General features: G+C 39.5%; 1 protein-coding gene across 1 annotated transcript in view; it reads left to right on the forward strand.

The window, feature by feature from the left end:
- The window catches only part of LOC109069801 (A-kinase anchor protein 13-like), a 96,006-nt gene that overhangs the window by 33,008 nt on the left and 45,616 nt on the right, over window positions 1-17,382 (forward strand). The window contains 4 exon segments of the mRNA XM_042752714.1: window positions 2,170-2,353; window positions 6,028-6,214; window positions 6,519-8,862; window positions 9,839-9,912. Of these exon segments, the coding sequence (XP_042608648.1) occupies window positions 2,170-2,353; window positions 6,028-6,214; window positions 6,519-8,862; window positions 9,839-9,912 (2,789 nt within the window).

Here is a 17,382-nt window from a genome sequence, read left to right on the forward strand (position 1 = left end):
GGGCACCTGGAACGGCCCTGAAACCGGAGCTACCCGTGGGCATCTTGCCCAGTGCATCAGTGAGCCTGTACTGCCAGCAGTCTTCCATAAGTGAAATTAAGCACATTATATAAAAAATAAAAACATCTAGTAAGCTAATAATGACTGTTTCCAATGTGGGAACTGGGAATGCCAACTGGGAATTTTCTGGTATTCGGACACGTTGCATGGCACATATGAGATGATATTCTTGGAAAATGAGGCATTGGATTCTTCTTCGGGATAGTTCACCCAGAATGTTGTTCCAAACCCTGTATAACGTTCTTTTATGCACAAAAGAAGATTGTAACAAAGTTCGTAAATCGGGGAAGAAGGAGGGGGAACCAGTGAACATTTTTTACATAAATAAAATAATAAAATAAACACAAAACTGAAAAATAGTGCAACAGCCCCTCACAGACGCCTGCAGCGCACAAACAGAACAAAAACAACATAAAATCCAGGCCTGGTCCTCTCTCGTCCTTCACTGTTGTTACTCCTCCTTTTATCCTTCTGGAGCTCCTCTGTGCGCCCCGCTTCGCTCCCACAACTCTCGGCCCCGCCCCACTCGTCACAAAGATATTTGGAGAAATGTTTTGACTGCTTTTCTCCATACAGTGAAATTTAGCAGTGACCAATTCAACATTGAACCTTTTTAGAAAAAGAAACTGGCACATTTTTCAAAACTTTATGTGTTTATTACTTCTTCAGGACACAAATAAATGCAGGCAGGTTTAGAACAACATGCGGGTAAGTAAATAATGACAGAATTTTGGCGGGGTAGTATAAATATTTCTGGAATTTGAATTTTATATATTTTTAAAAGTGCTTCATTGTCTGTGTTGTGGCCTAGCATTATACATTGAACCATAGCATAGTAAACAAATATAAATTAATGAATATACAAATTAATGAAATTAATTTTTGCATTTCAATATTTATATACTTTTATTTATTTATATTAGATTAGTTTTAGCGGTTTATTTTTTACTTATTTGTTTTAGTGATGAATTTGTATGTTAATTTGTGGGCGTCAACAAAATTTATTTAATTATTTATTAATAAAGTGTGCTTCCAGTCCACTGTGTAATATACACACACAAAATTAATTTTAAATAAAATTAATTCAGGTTTAGAATGACCTAAGGGTGGAGATTTCTGTTTATTTATTTATTCATTTTTTTGTTTATTTGATAATTCGTGGATGTCAGCAAAATCTAGTTAATTATTGTTATTTATAATAATAATAAAAAGAGCATGTTCACTGTGTAACATACTTGTAAGAAATAAAAATCATACAGGATTGGAACAACATGAGGGTGAGGAAATGAGTAAAAGTTTGTAAATAAAAAATTGCTAAACATTTTTTTGCTAAACTTTTCTTAAATGTGCAGAAACCTTATGTATGGTTATGGTACCACTGTTTAAAAGAAAATTCTATAGTAACACCAGTGTTTTGAGGCTTGAGTATGACAATTCTAACATGGCCTTGGGATGCAAGTTACTTGAAACCAGTATTTTCAATATAGTGTCATGTCCACTCTTGTGTCTCCAATCAGACTGTGTAGTGATCCTGATCTGCTGTTCTTTCCAGTGCCAGATCACTTCACCACAGCTTCAGATTGGTTGTTGGATCCTCAGTGGGCCGATTAAACGAGGGCAGTCTCATTCTCAGCCTCTCATTAACCAGCAAGAACAATTCTTCCTCTGTGTCTGTTGGTTTCACAGAGAGCCTCATTCAAGCTTCCTGAACTTTCTAAAACTGCACACTGTAATCTGTCTTTATGAAAAATGCCTTCAAATACGTTCACTTATTTCACTCAGTAAACCTCTCTGCCTGATTTTTCTGTCCTCGTTGTAAATCATCTATTGAAATGATGTTTGCACAAGTTTGTCAGAAGATTCTGTTGACAGAGGTCGAGGGAATTGTGGGGGTGGGTCTAGTTCGAGGGCTTTGCCGGCTCTCATTGGTTCTGAAGTTGCAGGGGGTGGTGCTAAGAGCTTCAGAGCCCCTATGAAGCAGTGAGTGTGGCACTTTCCTGAAGCAGCATTATCAGAAATACGCATTAGATAATAGTGTGTTTTTAAAAGGACAAGGAAAGAGAGTGAGCTGAGATCACAACCTTAACTAGACTCTTTCGTTTCCTATAGAACCTGGACCACAAGACACACTTTTGCATTTTGCTGCAAAGCGTGGACTACGCAAGGTAGCATTGTTTCTCCTCCAGCAACCCGGAGGAAAAGAGGCCCTCCGACTTCCCAACAAACAGGGTCGTACACCGGCCAGGGTCGCCCAGAAGAGAGGCCACACTCAGCTCCAGAAACTGCTGACGGAGTAAGTATGCAAGGAAATTATGTATTTAACCAGAATTTTTGGCTTGTTTTTAGCAACTTTTTTTTATTCCAAGGCCCCCCATTGTCGAAAACAATATCTAAAGGCTCCCCAAAATATTTCTGATATTTCTGCTATATTGACAATGTGGGTTATATTGAGAGTTTTTATTTACCGAAAGAGTGCCAATATACATTTAAATAAATAATTATGAATAATAATTAAAAAAAAATCATTTCCATAATCACAATAGCTGAATGTTTTGTATCATGTTTTACCATTATTATTATTACTGGTAAATTCTAGTTTGTAATTACATGGTTTTTATTTGAGATATATACAGTAAATACAATATTTATTTTAATAATAATGCCTTAAATGAGTCCTAATAAAATTATGTACTGATGATTTTTGCTGAGTTCTGTTTTAACCCTGTAATGTGTACGATCACACCGGTGTGATCAGTGTTGGCTGGTCCCTGAAGAGTACGATTACACCTGTGTGATTAGAACTTTCAGCGCGTCACGTCATCAACTGCTGAATTTAAATCCGCTTTCGCGCTTTGGCTGCCGCAGAGCCAGATCGGACGCGCTGAGCGCTTGTCATATTATTCAGTGTTTTCAGTCATATAATGCTTATTTTAGGTTTCAGACATTTAAATACACAAGTACTAGCAAATCCATACATTTACAGTTTGTAAAATACACGCTTATGTATATGGAAGTGGCAATAATGATCCTTACAAATATAATCTGACGACATGTTTTATTGATATCATATACAGATTGTGTAGGTAACTATAAAGTTTACTCTGCTCTTCTCCCAGTTTACCGGAGACCTACTTTAACGTGTTTTGGGAGGAGATGATGAATTTGTGTGCTGTAAATCTCACAGCTCGGATTCAGTGCAAACTAACATGGCGGCGCCCATCACCTTGTATAGATCAACTAACACGGTCAATATAAAAGTGTTTAAACTACCAAATAGATTTACTTGCACATATTTCATAATCGGAATATCAGATATTTCATAATATAGTGAGCATGTTTGTTAATATTTTGAATAAAACAAGAAAAAATAAATAATCATACAGATCTATTGTGGCTGCGTTGTGTCACGTTGTGTTGTGTGATTTTATGAAATCTGACCAGATTAATGTCAAGAACAGGATGTTACAAGCCGCAGACTTTATCAAACAGAACGCACGTTGTGACCTTTGAAATGCCTTAAACAAATACAGCTTTATTGTATTTGTTGCTCTCAAACATAAAAAGTTAAGTCACACTTGTAAAGGTAAAGCTGCAAAAGTCATTATTTTTCAGATGTCCTATCAACGATCCCCCTGTCTTCCACTGGTCAGCCACACAGATCCGTTCAGGCAATGGTTGATTTGGATTCGCAAACAGAGCAAGAGTCCGATTTATATTAATAAAGCAATAATATTATCATGTGAATGAGGCAAGATTTAGTGTTGTGTTCTGAAGTAAGGAGGATGTGGGGGAGATAAGAGCAAAGCACAAGGACAGGCCATGTGGCTCTGAGCTCTGTGTAAACAGTTAAAGCCACATAAGCTTTTTAAAGCAAGCCTTTGCAGTCTGCAACAGAAACCTGTTTCAAACCAGCAAGATCCTGTCTTCAGATTTACTCAGTAAAGTTACTCACAGGCATTACCTGTGCGTGTGTAACAGAGATGTTTACCTTTTATCAGCTTCCTCCAGCGATTGCTCTTCACAGTCTATGGATAGCAAACCTGCGTGGGACAGATTCCATATGTTCCCCTGATTGACTATTCTAAAACAGGGCACCAAGGCATTCTGTGTACTCCTCAGGGTTGAAAACTAAACACATCTCTCCCCTGCTCATATATTTATGAGATATGAGAGGGAGAGATGAGAGAGATATGCTTGTTTTGATCCTGTTTATATATCTCTTTCTGAATTTAATTTGTATACCTGTGACCTCACATCTGTTAAATTAGGTTTGAATTCAAGCCTATATATGACAGCTAAATAATTGTATTTATACTAGGGAGATGCGACACTTATAGGAACCATTTCCTGTTAGCGGTGTCACCCAGACTGATGTCTACTGGGTCACTGGCTGCCCAGCTTTGGTAAAGCCAGTGAAATGTGATCATAGATAGTGGTGAAAGTGAAAGTGACGTGACATTCAGCCAAGTATGGTGACCCATACTCAGAATTCGTGCTCTGCATTTAACCCATCCGAAGTGCACACACACAGAGCAGTGAACACACACACACTGTGAACACACACCCGGAGCAGTGGGCAGCCATTTTTATGCGCGGCGCCCGGGGACAGTTGGGGTTCGATGCCTTGCTCAAGGGCACCTAAGTCGTGGTATTGAAGGTGGAGAGAGAACTGTACATGCACTCCCCCCACCAACAATTCCTGCCGGCCCGAGACTCGAACTCACAACCCTTCGATTGGGAGTCCGACTCTCTAACCATTAGGCCACGACTTCCCCACATGTAAGGACAGAAGGACAGAGGAGAGACCAGAGCTAGCATGTGATCTGTGCTCTTTGGATTCAAGGGTCTGTTACAGAAGGCCGTTTAGTGCCTCATTTAAACAAGTGTACTGAACCACGGCACACCCTTAGATGTTGCCTCAAATCTTTTCATCAAAGCTCATGGTATTTTGTTAGTGGTTTCTTTAAGATATATTAATGTACTTTTGTCATAACGTTATATGAAGTCATTAAAACACAGTATGTAATATCTTATAATGTGCATTGTGATCTGTTATAATACATTATATTACCTACCTATTTATGGTTTCACCTTTAGAGTATAATGCATAAGATATAATACATGATCAACACATTTTATGTTATCAAATTAAAAGTATTATAATGTATTATAACTGTGGTTTCAATTATATATGAGTTTAAATATATCTAAATAACATTGTTACAATGTTACCATTTTCTGCTATTATGTTGTGTAGAAGGCAAACAGCAGATATACATGATGATTTATTCAGGTCTCCAATCCTTCAGAGTTTAGCCTTAAACATCTGTCATTTGGCTAGACCTTAAGAGCTTCTCCTTTTTACTTTGCACTCTTTAGTTTACTGCGAGTGATGTCACAGGGTTGCTATGGATACCTTTTTGGACCTTAGATACACAGCATGTGAAAACAGTTCCTGTTGTTACTTACACCCACAAAAACACAAACAGTTGCACATTTTCTCTTTTGAAAGCTTGTAGCATTTTGGGGTTGACAAGGGTGATTCCACCTCAGTAATTTACTGTTACTAAGATACATAATGTTCTGTCTTAAATCTGTTTACTGCTGCCACCAGGAACTTTAATTTCACTTTTAATGTAATCACGCTGTTTTTTTCTCCCCACACAAGAAAAAAGCAGAACAGGTTTTTACACTAGTGAGCGTGAGTGTTTTTCATATCTTTGTCTAAAGAAATAATTAAATTCTTGTTGTCTGAGCTCATTGCAGCATTGTGCTGGATGTAAACCTGTTTTAAGTTAGTCTGTGTTTAAACGAGTGAAAAATTTCACACTTGACATTGTGTTCAGTGGGTAACCACAATCAGTATTATCTATTATTTCACATCCTCTGTAGGTGTGCTGGGTGTGGCCTTGCTGATTCAGTGTGAGACTGGGCGTTCTCAAAGTTTGCTATGTTTGTGTTGGGCAGGGTTGACAACCTGCCTGAGTTGGAGACGAAAACGTCCAAGTGGCGTTACCCAGAAGGCAGAATTCTGCGACACCACCCCAAGCTAAACACTTACACCCTGACGCTAGAGGATGTGCCAGGGAGTCCCCCACCTAACCTTCAGTGTGATGTGGAGGAGCTCCAACGCCTCATGCAGTCACATCAGGAGGTGAGTCCTCTATAGCAGTAGGTGGGTCTTATTTTCTTGCTCTGTCACTTTAAGATCACAGTGATATTTCCAGCTGGGTACGATCAGCAGGGATGTTTGCTTTTGTGGTAAGGACTCTGCAGGAGGTAGCTATCTGTGACTAAAGGAAGTGACTAAATACAGATTATGCAGGATTATGCACACTGTCTTTGTGCACGCACCGTTGCTCTGTTTCTCTGGGTGAATGTTTAATGTCAGTTTTAATGAGGGCTGTATAAGGCGTGCTGCTTTATTTAATAGCTGTTTTTGAACTTTGTTTATTCAGGAAGATCCTCCGCCACAGCATAAGCCAGCACTGCTAATTCTTAACAGAAACTCAAGTGATAAAACAGACTGCCTACCCCCCAGTTCTCTGGAGCCTGAGCATCAGGAACCCATCTCCGAACAAGAAGAAACCTGTGAATCGAACAGCTTTGCCATTGAGGATGGATTGTGTATTCGTCAAAACGGCACAGAAGATCATGTCCAATCGCAGGACGGGGAGGTGGAGCTTGACCCGCCAGCTGTAGGGGATACCGGGAAGGCGTCAGATAAGGCTGACTGTTCGCAGCAGCGGGTAGAAGGCAATTCTGTGACTTTCAGTGCCCCTTCCTGCGGAAACCAGCGGGAGGAAGCTGATATAGAGCTCTGCGTAATCAGTGCCAAACAGGGGGCTGCTTCACAGCCTGATAAAGGGAACCAAGAAGAGCAGGAGGCTTGTCAGAGGAGTTTAGAGACTGAAACAGACAGTAATTCTCAATCTGGAAACCTTGAGTCCCAAGACATGGGGCAAGGACAATCTCAGGGTCTCCTCCCCACGGAAACTAGTCAGCCCTCACAAAGAGAGGAGGAGAGCGAGGGGAGTATAGATCTTAGTTGCGAAGGGGACTTACCAGAGGAAAGGGAAGGGGAGACGAGTAGCAGTCAGGAAATGGGTTTAAACTCTTCAGAACTTTCTTCCCATGATCCAGAGGAAAACGGTCAGCACAACGACAAGATTGAGCCTAAGCTGTTTACGGAATGCTTGGTGGGAATGGATGAAGTTAAATTGACTTTAAATCAGGTAAATTCTGAGGTTACCTCATCTGTACAAATAGATGAAAATGTTATTTCTGATGGTGTTGACAAGCCACATGGTAGCCTAGAGACAGAGACAGGAAATCTTATCGAACACACCAAAGGCAACACTGAGTCAGTTTCTGGTTTGGTTACGGATGATGCTAGCATAAAGCAGAACTCTGGATGTAGCATTTCAGAGGGTGGTCCTTTGGAATTGTTAAGTCTCCTGCCAAACATGGCACCAGGACCAGTGCATAAGGTTCGACGAGGGCTCTCGCCTGTTACTGAGACTTCCTCTCATGAAGGTCCAGCTGTGGAGCCCTTTTCTGAAACTACAGAAAGTTTTCAGCAGCCACCCCAAGTCACACAATCTTCAGAGACTGCATTAGAATGTCAGGATATTTTGTCAAATGACACAAACTGTGACATCAGCGCAAAAACAGGGAATTCTGTTGGCATCACTGCAGAGATTTTGTCTTGCCGGATTGATGGGTCTCTACCTGATGGAAGCAAGGAGAAGGTAGCCCCAAATGAGAGGATAAACAACCCTAAGGAGATCTTTGAAGAGCCGGAATCAGTAAAGGACATTGTTGTCTCACAGTTGGATGACAAATCAAAATCTTCTGATGAATCTTCTCTGCCTGTTGACTCTGAAACCTTTATTGTAAGTGATTTACAACAGGATGTGTCTACAGTACTGCCTTCTGAACATTGTGGAGCTGATATAATTGTAGGATCTCCTTTCAAAGAAGAGGCATCTGAAATGTTTGTTCAGCCAGATTCTACATCCAAACTGGTTGAGCAGATTCCTGAGGAATATTCTGGAGATACCTCAAATGAAAATCTAATTTGTGAACCAGGGGAACCATCAGTTCTAGTGTCCACTTTGCAAGGGGACCCGAAAATTAAGGATGTTGATCCAGATGAACCTCTACAGGAAAGGGAAATTGACTCCACTTCACAGGACACAATCACCGAGCTCCCTGATCCGTCGGAAATCACACACAATGATTGTCCTGAATCCAAAGCACAGTTCCAGCTCCCTGAATCCTCCAAGGAGAGTGCAAACACACCATCAGAACCAACTGCTGAATGTGTGAATGACCTAGACCTGTCTTGTGCCTCACTCCTAACAGAAAGCCAAGGTGACAGACATTCTGAGACACCCTTCACTGATGGAGTAAAGATCTCTGCTGTAATTCCTGGTGGGGATGAATGTGTTGAAATGACTACCGATATATGCGAGACGACTGTCTCTGGGGACAGCCCGTGTTCTCCCACAGACACCACCAGTGGTTCAGCTCTGGAGAGCTCCTCCATGTCTGATCCACTCAATGCCTCATCCTCAACGGCTGAGCTCACTTCCCCTTTGGATATTAATAGTGGATTGCTCCAGAGTTTGGAAAACACTTCCCTAGTGGATATAGACAATGGTTTGTCTGAAGAACTGCAGCCTTCAGAAACACCTGAGAGCCTGAATGGATTACATCAAGATATGCCTGATTGTTTGATGGAGCACAGTGAAACTCTTCAGAAATGTGCTGAGGAACCACATGTCGAACAAATGACAGGTAATGCATTTTTATTTTTCATTCTAGCAGTGCTGACATAGATTGTGTAAACAAGTATTTTAGGGAGTCTGATGCTAAAAGATGAAAGTCTGAAACTTTGTCCTGCCGCTAAATGAAGTGTCATGCCATTCCAATCAGACTGTTTACAGCTGAAGCTAGTTTGTCATTAGATTCATTGTATTCTGACACATGCTTGTGTGTGTGCATGTGAATACAATGGTGTTTGCCTTACAAACTATTTTCTATGGACATAACATTGAGTTATTCTTACTTGGGTCAATATTTATTCCCATTTTGTCTGTAATGTTATTTTTAGTAATGTTTAAGCAAAATACTGCCATCGATCAGCAGTTTAGTTTCCATCTAGAAGGAACAGTGTTAATAGGGAGTGTTTGCAAATGACAGTGTGTATTAGCAGCACATTGTATCATGGCAACCTGGTGATGTCACCTCTGTCTCACATCATAGAATGAAAACAGTTGAAAGATTGTCTTGTGAACATTTATTTTACAAGGTAGACGCCCAGCTCTTTTCCACATGGATTGAGAGTTCAGCATTGTTCTACTAATAGCTGCTTACTGTATGTGTTTTATCACATTCATGGAGCGGCTGAGCTCAGCTGGAAAGGAGGAATAAGTAATTTCCTTTTATCAAAAGTACAGGGTTAATAACGTATCTGAATGGTCTTATCATGATTTGCTCATTACTAAGTAAACAAATAAACCTGGGCCACTGAAATGTTCGCTCTTCGGACATGAATCAGCAGCTGAGTTAATGAATTACGTATTGCTTTTTGGAAGTTTCAGTTAAAAGTCACGTATGTGGATTTCCTCGAAACTTATTTAAATTAAGCGTTTTGTTGTTTGTACATGCCTCATCATCTACAGTAAGTTTGACAAAATGGCAACTGAAAAGTGCTTCAGCCTTTTTTCAGTTCCAAATTATAAATGTCCTATGTCTTGATTCCACTTCACAGATGACGGCACTTTAGCAGAGGATGCAGTGGACGGACACCAAGACTCCTCAGCAGACATAGCGAATGCCGAAGCGGTGAATATTCTTTGGCTATTATCCTCAACCTGCCATCCACTAAAAAAATCATTAACATTTAGACCTCTTGGTATGATTCACTCAGAGTTTGCTTCCAGCCACCCTGAATTCTCAGTAGATAGGACGGTGGTAGTTTCCCAAAAGGCTCCACGGAGCAGAAATTTAGGGATGTTTTCAACCTGACCTTCTGTCGTAAATCTGATTTCTTTGCCTGGTTGCTGAAAGAGCCTTAGCGTTCTGACGCAGGTCTGAGTTACAAGTGCTGAACTGTGTCACGCAAGGTCAAACTTGCAGATATGGGAACACTGCCACCCTACAGCTCACACTGTGGTTCTGTGTGTGTATGCTGTCCTTTTTCTCATGAAGTAAAGATGACATCAGCCTGAACACCTTTTTTTCCCCAGTTGTGTGTCATAGGGGTGATATCCGTGGCGAGAAAACTGAGAGGGAGGAAGGGAAGATGTGATAGCTTGGGTGTTTATGCAGGCCAGTAAGAGTGATAGAGTGAGATGTCTATCTTCAGTCTTTGGAAGTTTCTGATTAGAAAGAACTTCAGTTGTTTATTTTGTCATCTTCCTGTGGGAATCTGTATTGTTTTGACTTCTTCCTGTGCCTCCCAGTTTGGTTTTGGAGTACCTGATAGGATCTAAAACTATTGTTGAGGAGGTGAAAGCCCATTCACACCAAAAATTATAACTTTAACTATAACTGCAGCCATGAAGTTTTAATAATAATTATAATTCTTGAGAACGGGAAATGAGAAAAGGGAAGTCCACACCACAGCTATAACAATATCAGGGGAATAACTTTCAGATTTCTTTTTTTTTTTTTTTTTTTTTTCTGAACGATAAAAACGGGTCACAATTCACCTGACTTTAAAGAGTTGGCATATAACAAAACTGCAGTGCATACAATAGAATATTGTACAGAATACTTTCATGTAATGGTGTGGACACTATCGTTATAGTTAGCGTTTTTAGTGTGGATAGGCCATAAAGCACTGGAAACTGACATGTTTTTGCTAGCATGTTGCGACTACCATCAATTGTTTTGATTGTGGTTAATTCAAGCATGAGTGATGAAATTATCCTTTTCTCCTACGTAATATTACTGATTGACATAATAGGTTTTCATTCAGTCTTGTTTGTGTTCAAACAAATTAGCAGAGAATGCTAAATCTCATTTTGTAAAACCATTAGCTAGCTTTAGCGGCTTTCTTCCAGTTTAATTTGAATCTAGGTCCTATTTGAATAACAACAACAAAAATTATGAATTACCCAGTTATTGACTGTCTTTCTTTTTTATTTATTTTATTTTTTTACTCCCTTCTGACCTCTCTTGTCAAAGTAGCTTCTTTTGTCTCTGTTGCCTCTGAAATCAAGCTACATTTAAACTTATCTGCTGTTTGGCATGCAGACTTGAACTGCATCATGAGGTTGTGTACTGTGGCTACATTGTCAGCATTTGAAAGAAATTACACTCTGGAACATTCTGTCTTGATAGACTTTTGAGATGAGAGCAGAGGCCACATTTACAGAGCATCCTAATTTTGACTAGCATGCTAACTTTATCATTGCTGGTCCGATACAAACCACAAGAACGCCAGGGTCTTATTAGCAGTGCTTGCTAAAGCAGTATTACAGTTTGCATGTTTTTAAAATGAATGTATAAAATATATATTTTTTTATATATATATTTTTTTTATATATATATATTAACTTTTGTTGTCATTCTGTCAGTTAATTCATGAAGGTGGATTCAAAATCGAATCTGAGGTTGCTTCATTCACTCTAATTTGTCACGCTAACAAATTGCTTAACTAATTTGTATTTTTCCACATCAGAAAAACTCAGTCTTCAAATATGTCTTACCTTTGGAGGTAGCTGATAAATGAATTCCTCATTGCAGTTGCTTCCAACAGAGGGCAGCGTGAAATCCAAGTTATTTTTTGAAGAGGCTGAAGAGAGACGATTGTAATAATGAGCATGAGGGTATTCACTTTTTTAAAACATGGGCGAATGAATCATTCATAATAAAACCAGAAACGTGCTTTATGAACATAATTCATTTTTAATTTCATACTAACTTTGAATGTTTTTCATCCTGCACTTATGATGGGTAATGGGGTGTTTATTTTGGCTGTTTTTAGCTAATTATCTTGTGGCTTCTAGAGCGTTGTGGCTCCCTCTTGTGTTAGGATGCGCTATAACTCCTTCCAGATGTGCACTGAGCTGTATAGCAGTCTGCATATGTGTTAGAGAGAGAGAGAGACAAGGGCAAAAAAGCACAGACTGTGGTCTGAATATGCCACCAGCAGCATGGGAGCTGCCTATTCTTTCCTAACACAGCTTTCTTCGGCTCTTTTCATCTGTCCTCGTGCGGAAGGCCAGATGCATTGTGGGAACCCCTTTAAAGGAGTTCCTTTTTCACTAAACATCCAAACTAATGAACCACACAAGCCCACCCCTGGGAAACAGAGCCTTGGCGCGCACACTCACAAACACACACGCAAATCCAGCATCTAGTGTGTTGGAAAAAGGGACAAGGCTGCCTCTCAAGTGCTGGAATGTGAAGTGTAAGAATGGCGTGATGTTGAAGAAAAGCAAAGGGCTGGTGTTTGGTGGAGTGGGAGGGTTGAAGACACCACTGAGGCTGGTCTAGATCCACACACACCCCTTCCGTTCATGCATTTGTTTGCTGGCTCCTTCACTGATGGAAAATCCTTTGTTTTCTTCTCACTCAACTTCTGTGCTTCTGCTCGACCCTTTCAAGTCTTTCTCTTTTTTTCCCCTCTGTCCATCATCCATTGTTGTTTTCTCTCATTTCCAGCATTAGTTCTTCCAAAAAGTAATTTACACACCCTAATGTTGATCTAAACCCATACGGCTTTCTTCTGTGGAACACAAAAGCCAAAATTTATATTTTAGTGCTTGACACTCTCTTCAATGCATTTTCACTTAAACTTATTATAAAAGTTGGCCATATAACGATATTTGAAATATATTGATGTCTTCTGAAATTGTAAGATACCTTTTCCATGGCTGACTGTTTTAAAAGGTCAAACAAACCTCAGAAATGTGTGTTGTTGATCTTTTTGTGAATGATACATCTTTGCATACATTTAGAAAACAGACGAACAGATTATTTTTCCTTTACTGCCAGATTAATTACTGTTGAGTTCGATAATTCAAAAACCGGGTCAGTCAGATTTGTGAATGAATCATTAAGACTAGTTTTGTAAATTGGATCAACTGATTCACTTAGAAACCTGACTCAGAGGAATGATTCATTCATGATTCGGACATCACCACTTCTCTCACGAACCTCAGTATTTTTAATGACTAATGTCAAATTTCAGTCTATTATTTACATAAAGTTTACCATATGATTTCAGAAACTCTCAATATTGCACTCAACTCATTTTTATGATGCTTTTATGGTGTGTTTTTGTCACTTGTTTTTGTTTATTATATTGAAAAGAGCTTTCGGGATATTCTTGTATTTCACAGAACAGACAAGAGGGTGAGTAAATAATGACAGAATGTTATATATTTGGGGTCCAACTATTTCTTTAAATCGTAAATTGTGTCTTGAGTGAAACTTCAGGATAACATGCGTCGGGATCCCCACAAAGAGCCCTTGTTTCTCCTATCCCCTCCTCCACTGGATAATCACACGCATGCATGCAAACACACAGTAAAGATCAGACTGACTGCGTCAGGACATCTGAATATCTCTTTCTCCTAAGTACAAGTAAGGATCTTCATGCTAAACATGGACAATTTTTTTGTGTTTTTGTGTGTGTGTATGAGACTTTAATTGAGTGTATTTGTGACAGTTTTGTATGTTTTTGTATAAAATTATATATACCCACACCGTGACACCCTCATTATACTGTATGGTGGATGGAAACTCCCAAGCATATGTGGAAAAACAGTGCAATCTGACATGCATTGGTTCAACAACAGGCTTGTCATAATGCTACCAGTTTTAAGTAATGCCATATTTCAATTTAGCTTTTTTTCTAAATCAATTATATATTGTGCAGTGGTTAAGTAGCAAGCATGGCAGTGCTATTTTAATATTATTTATATTTGAATTGGCTTTTAAATTTATATTTTCTGTTTCCATTTTAATTTTAGTAATTTTGTTACGTGTTTGTCATTTTTATCAGTTTTTAGTTAAAATAATTAAATTTAGATTTTAATTTTAGTAAGTTAAATAAGTTACACTTTCAGATTTTAGTTGAAGTTTTTCCATCTAATATTTATTTTATTTTATTCCAGCTTTTTTTCAAATAATAGATAGTATTTGTAATAGTTTTAATCAGCAACAACACTGAACCAGTATTTCCACATGAACCCTTATCTCCTGAGTTTTAAAGATAAATTACTTCTGATTCTTTTCCAGAAGTTCAGTTTGAGTTCCTCGCGCCGCCTCAATTGCATTCAACTCCAGTGAATCCCATCAGCCCATGCTCTGGCCTTTTATCATTCTTGCCATTTGAAACGGTTACCATGGCTCCAGCTGTTAGTCAGTTGATGGTTCTATACAGATGCAGGGTTGCATCCAGTGCTAAGCTAAATCTGATTTACTGCACCTTAGATCAATGGTATATTATGTTCTATCACTACAAAATCTTATTGATAGAGTGTGTACTTGGATGAAAAGCCTTATCTTACGGCTCAAAGCACACACAATGCTAGGTGGAGTCTGGGAATCTCAGCCCACTGTTTGAAGGATGAAAACATGTCTTATCAGTGAATGTTCTGTATATGACGACAGTTTACTGATCAGAGTTCAACCACACAGTGATGCTCATTGGGTAAGACGTGAAGCTGTATATGTGAAAATTGAGAAGGATGGAAACGGTGGGATGAGAAGCATTGAGAGAGAGTGAAGGGGGAAAGGGAAAGATCAGCTGCAGTAGGGTGAGTCTGTTTAAAAAATAAAATAAAAAACTGTGAGAGCAGAAGGAAAGCCGGTGACAGAAAAAGAGAGGGAGTGTGCAGAAGGAAAAAGGAGAGAGAGAGAGGGAGGGAGGGGAGAAAGAAGTGAGTGAAGAAGGGAGGGAGAGTGAGAACGGGGCTGGTTCATGGTGCAGATGTGCAGAGAGTTGCTCATTTTTCCCAAAGCTTGACTGGGAACTCCACAAGTCTCCGGCTTCATGTTGGACTATAGCGGCACTTTCTTCTTTTTGACGTTTCACTCCTGGAAAAAATGTACGAGCGACACCGGCGAAAGTACAGTCTGTGCGCAAAGGGCGAGAGGTCCGTGGACGTGGTTTTGATAAAGGTACGAAACTAAAAACATGTAGCAAGTTGTGTTCTTTGTTGAGTGTGTCTGTTTAAAATCATTGTTTGCGGGATTCGTCCATAAATTTTACAGATTGTCTTGTTGACAGTTGCGTGTGCCGTCACGTTGCATTGATTAGTGTTGGCTGGGAGCGTTGTTGAGATGCCAGAGATCTCGCTCGCGTTGAGTCAAAGGGGTGTGTGTGAGAGAGCTCTGGAGCTTTGCTGCTTGTCTTGGGTGGAGTTCAGTTTTGGATGTGGAACGATGAGGCCTGCTTTTCAGTTTTTGGCCACTGTTGTCCGCTGGCTCTTGGGTTTGAAATTTTGTTCTAGACATGCTGGAGTTTGAAGACTTCTCGGTCCAGGTTTCATGTTCACAAGGATTTAGATTTGTTCTGTAGTTTCAAAGCAATGTGGAGGCTTCATATGGACACTTTAGAGACAAAATGTCCCAAGAAGTTAGGAAAATTTGAGACTGCGTCCTTGAGGACATTAAGTAAGGAAAAATTATTTACAAATAAAGTAATTGTCAAACAAATGTTGAAACCTGAGACTTCTCTGTCCATATTTTCTTCTTAAGCTTTAAAGCAATGTGTATATACTTTATATCGACACAAAAGCGTCCCCAAAATTCTGCTCAATTTCCTTTTGAGGACAAAAAGGATCTATAAATTTATTTTCATCGTAAAAATACAGAAGCTTTATATAAAGCTTTATCTAGAAATGCAAAGGCATTATAAAAACAATAGTAGTGTACTCTGTCCTAATTTAGATATTGTGTGTGTGGGAACAGTAGGGACTCTGACTGGAATGCCGTCAGTATTTTGTAGGTTGTATATTTAGTGGCTGATCTGGTACTGTATCAGTGAAGGTCACAGCCAGATATGTAAAGGGCCCTTCCACAGTCTGACCCCTCGATTATAGGCTCTTGATAAGTGGGTTGCTTCATTGCCTGTTTATCTCCATTCACTTCTTCTGCTTCCTTCTGCTCTCCATCATCTGACGTTATTTGTTGCACCTTTTCCCTGTTAATTTCTTTTCGTGGTTTGATTAAATAGCCTGTAGTTCATTTTTAAAGTGTGTGTAAATACTCTAGACTGCTTGTGAATATTATGGACCGCTTGATGGTCTCAGCAGTGAAAGACTCTTTTTATCACCTTATATCAACATTATATATATGCTTATATTTGTGAAGTGATATATTACTATACAGTCCACATTTAGCATCTGTGGTGGGAAGTGAAGAGGGGCTGTTAAACCATTTTTTAGGTAAGAAACTAGGCCACAGGTGCCGGTTCAGCATTAAGTGAGGATTGAGAAAGACAGGTTGTCCAGCACCCGTCTCAAAGAGCACCCAAGGGAGCACTTTCCAATTGACGCAAACCTTTGTTGCAGCATATTCCTTTCAACTGGGACCTCCTTGATATTGATCGAGAAGCCAAAAGGCTACTTAACACCTCATTTAAGTCATTTCACAGATGTTTTACCCAGAACCACATGCTAGAAACAGGTAGGAGACCATGCTAAATCAAAGTCGGTAGCTGTTAAGCATTTTTGCAGTATGAACGTGGCGTGTGATTGTTTTGAAACCGTATCTGAGAGACTGTATTAACGTCCTCTGGTGCCCACTGCCATGTCATAGGTTTTCCTGTCTCCACGGCTCGTCATATCTGTGGAATGTGTCCAGAATGACCAGCTCAGACCACAGTCTGTGGACAGTCTCACTCCACACTCAGTGGATTACAGCTCTGTTTCATAAGCCATTCGGAAGTTCTGTCATCTCTAAATATAGCGCATCTCAACGATCTTCTTTTCCATGATTAGACCATGGATGTTTTTGGATTTCAGCTGCATCTATCAGAGCCAGAGCACTCAAAAGACGCTTTGCCACAAATTTAATCTTTTTTTTTTTTTCCTTGGATACATACACAACCATTCAAAAGTTTGGGGTAGGTAAGATTGGTAACACTTAAAGGGATAGTTCACCCAAAAATCAAAATTATGTCATTAATGACTCACCCTCATGTCGTTCCAAAACCGTGAGACCTCCGTTCATCTTCGGAACACAGTATAAGATAATTTAAGATTTAGCTTTCCGAGAGCTTTCTGTCCCTCCATTGAGAATGTATGTACGGTATACTGTCCAGTCCAGAAAACTAAAAAACATCTTCAAAGT

This window comes from Cyprinus carpio, chromosome B25, assembly GCF_018340385.1.
Source record: "Cyprinus carpio isolate SPL01 chromosome B25, ASM1834038v1, whole genome shotgun sequence".
Lineage (NCBI taxonomy): Eukaryota > Metazoa > Chordata > Actinopteri > Cypriniformes > Cyprinidae > Cyprinus > Cyprinus carpio.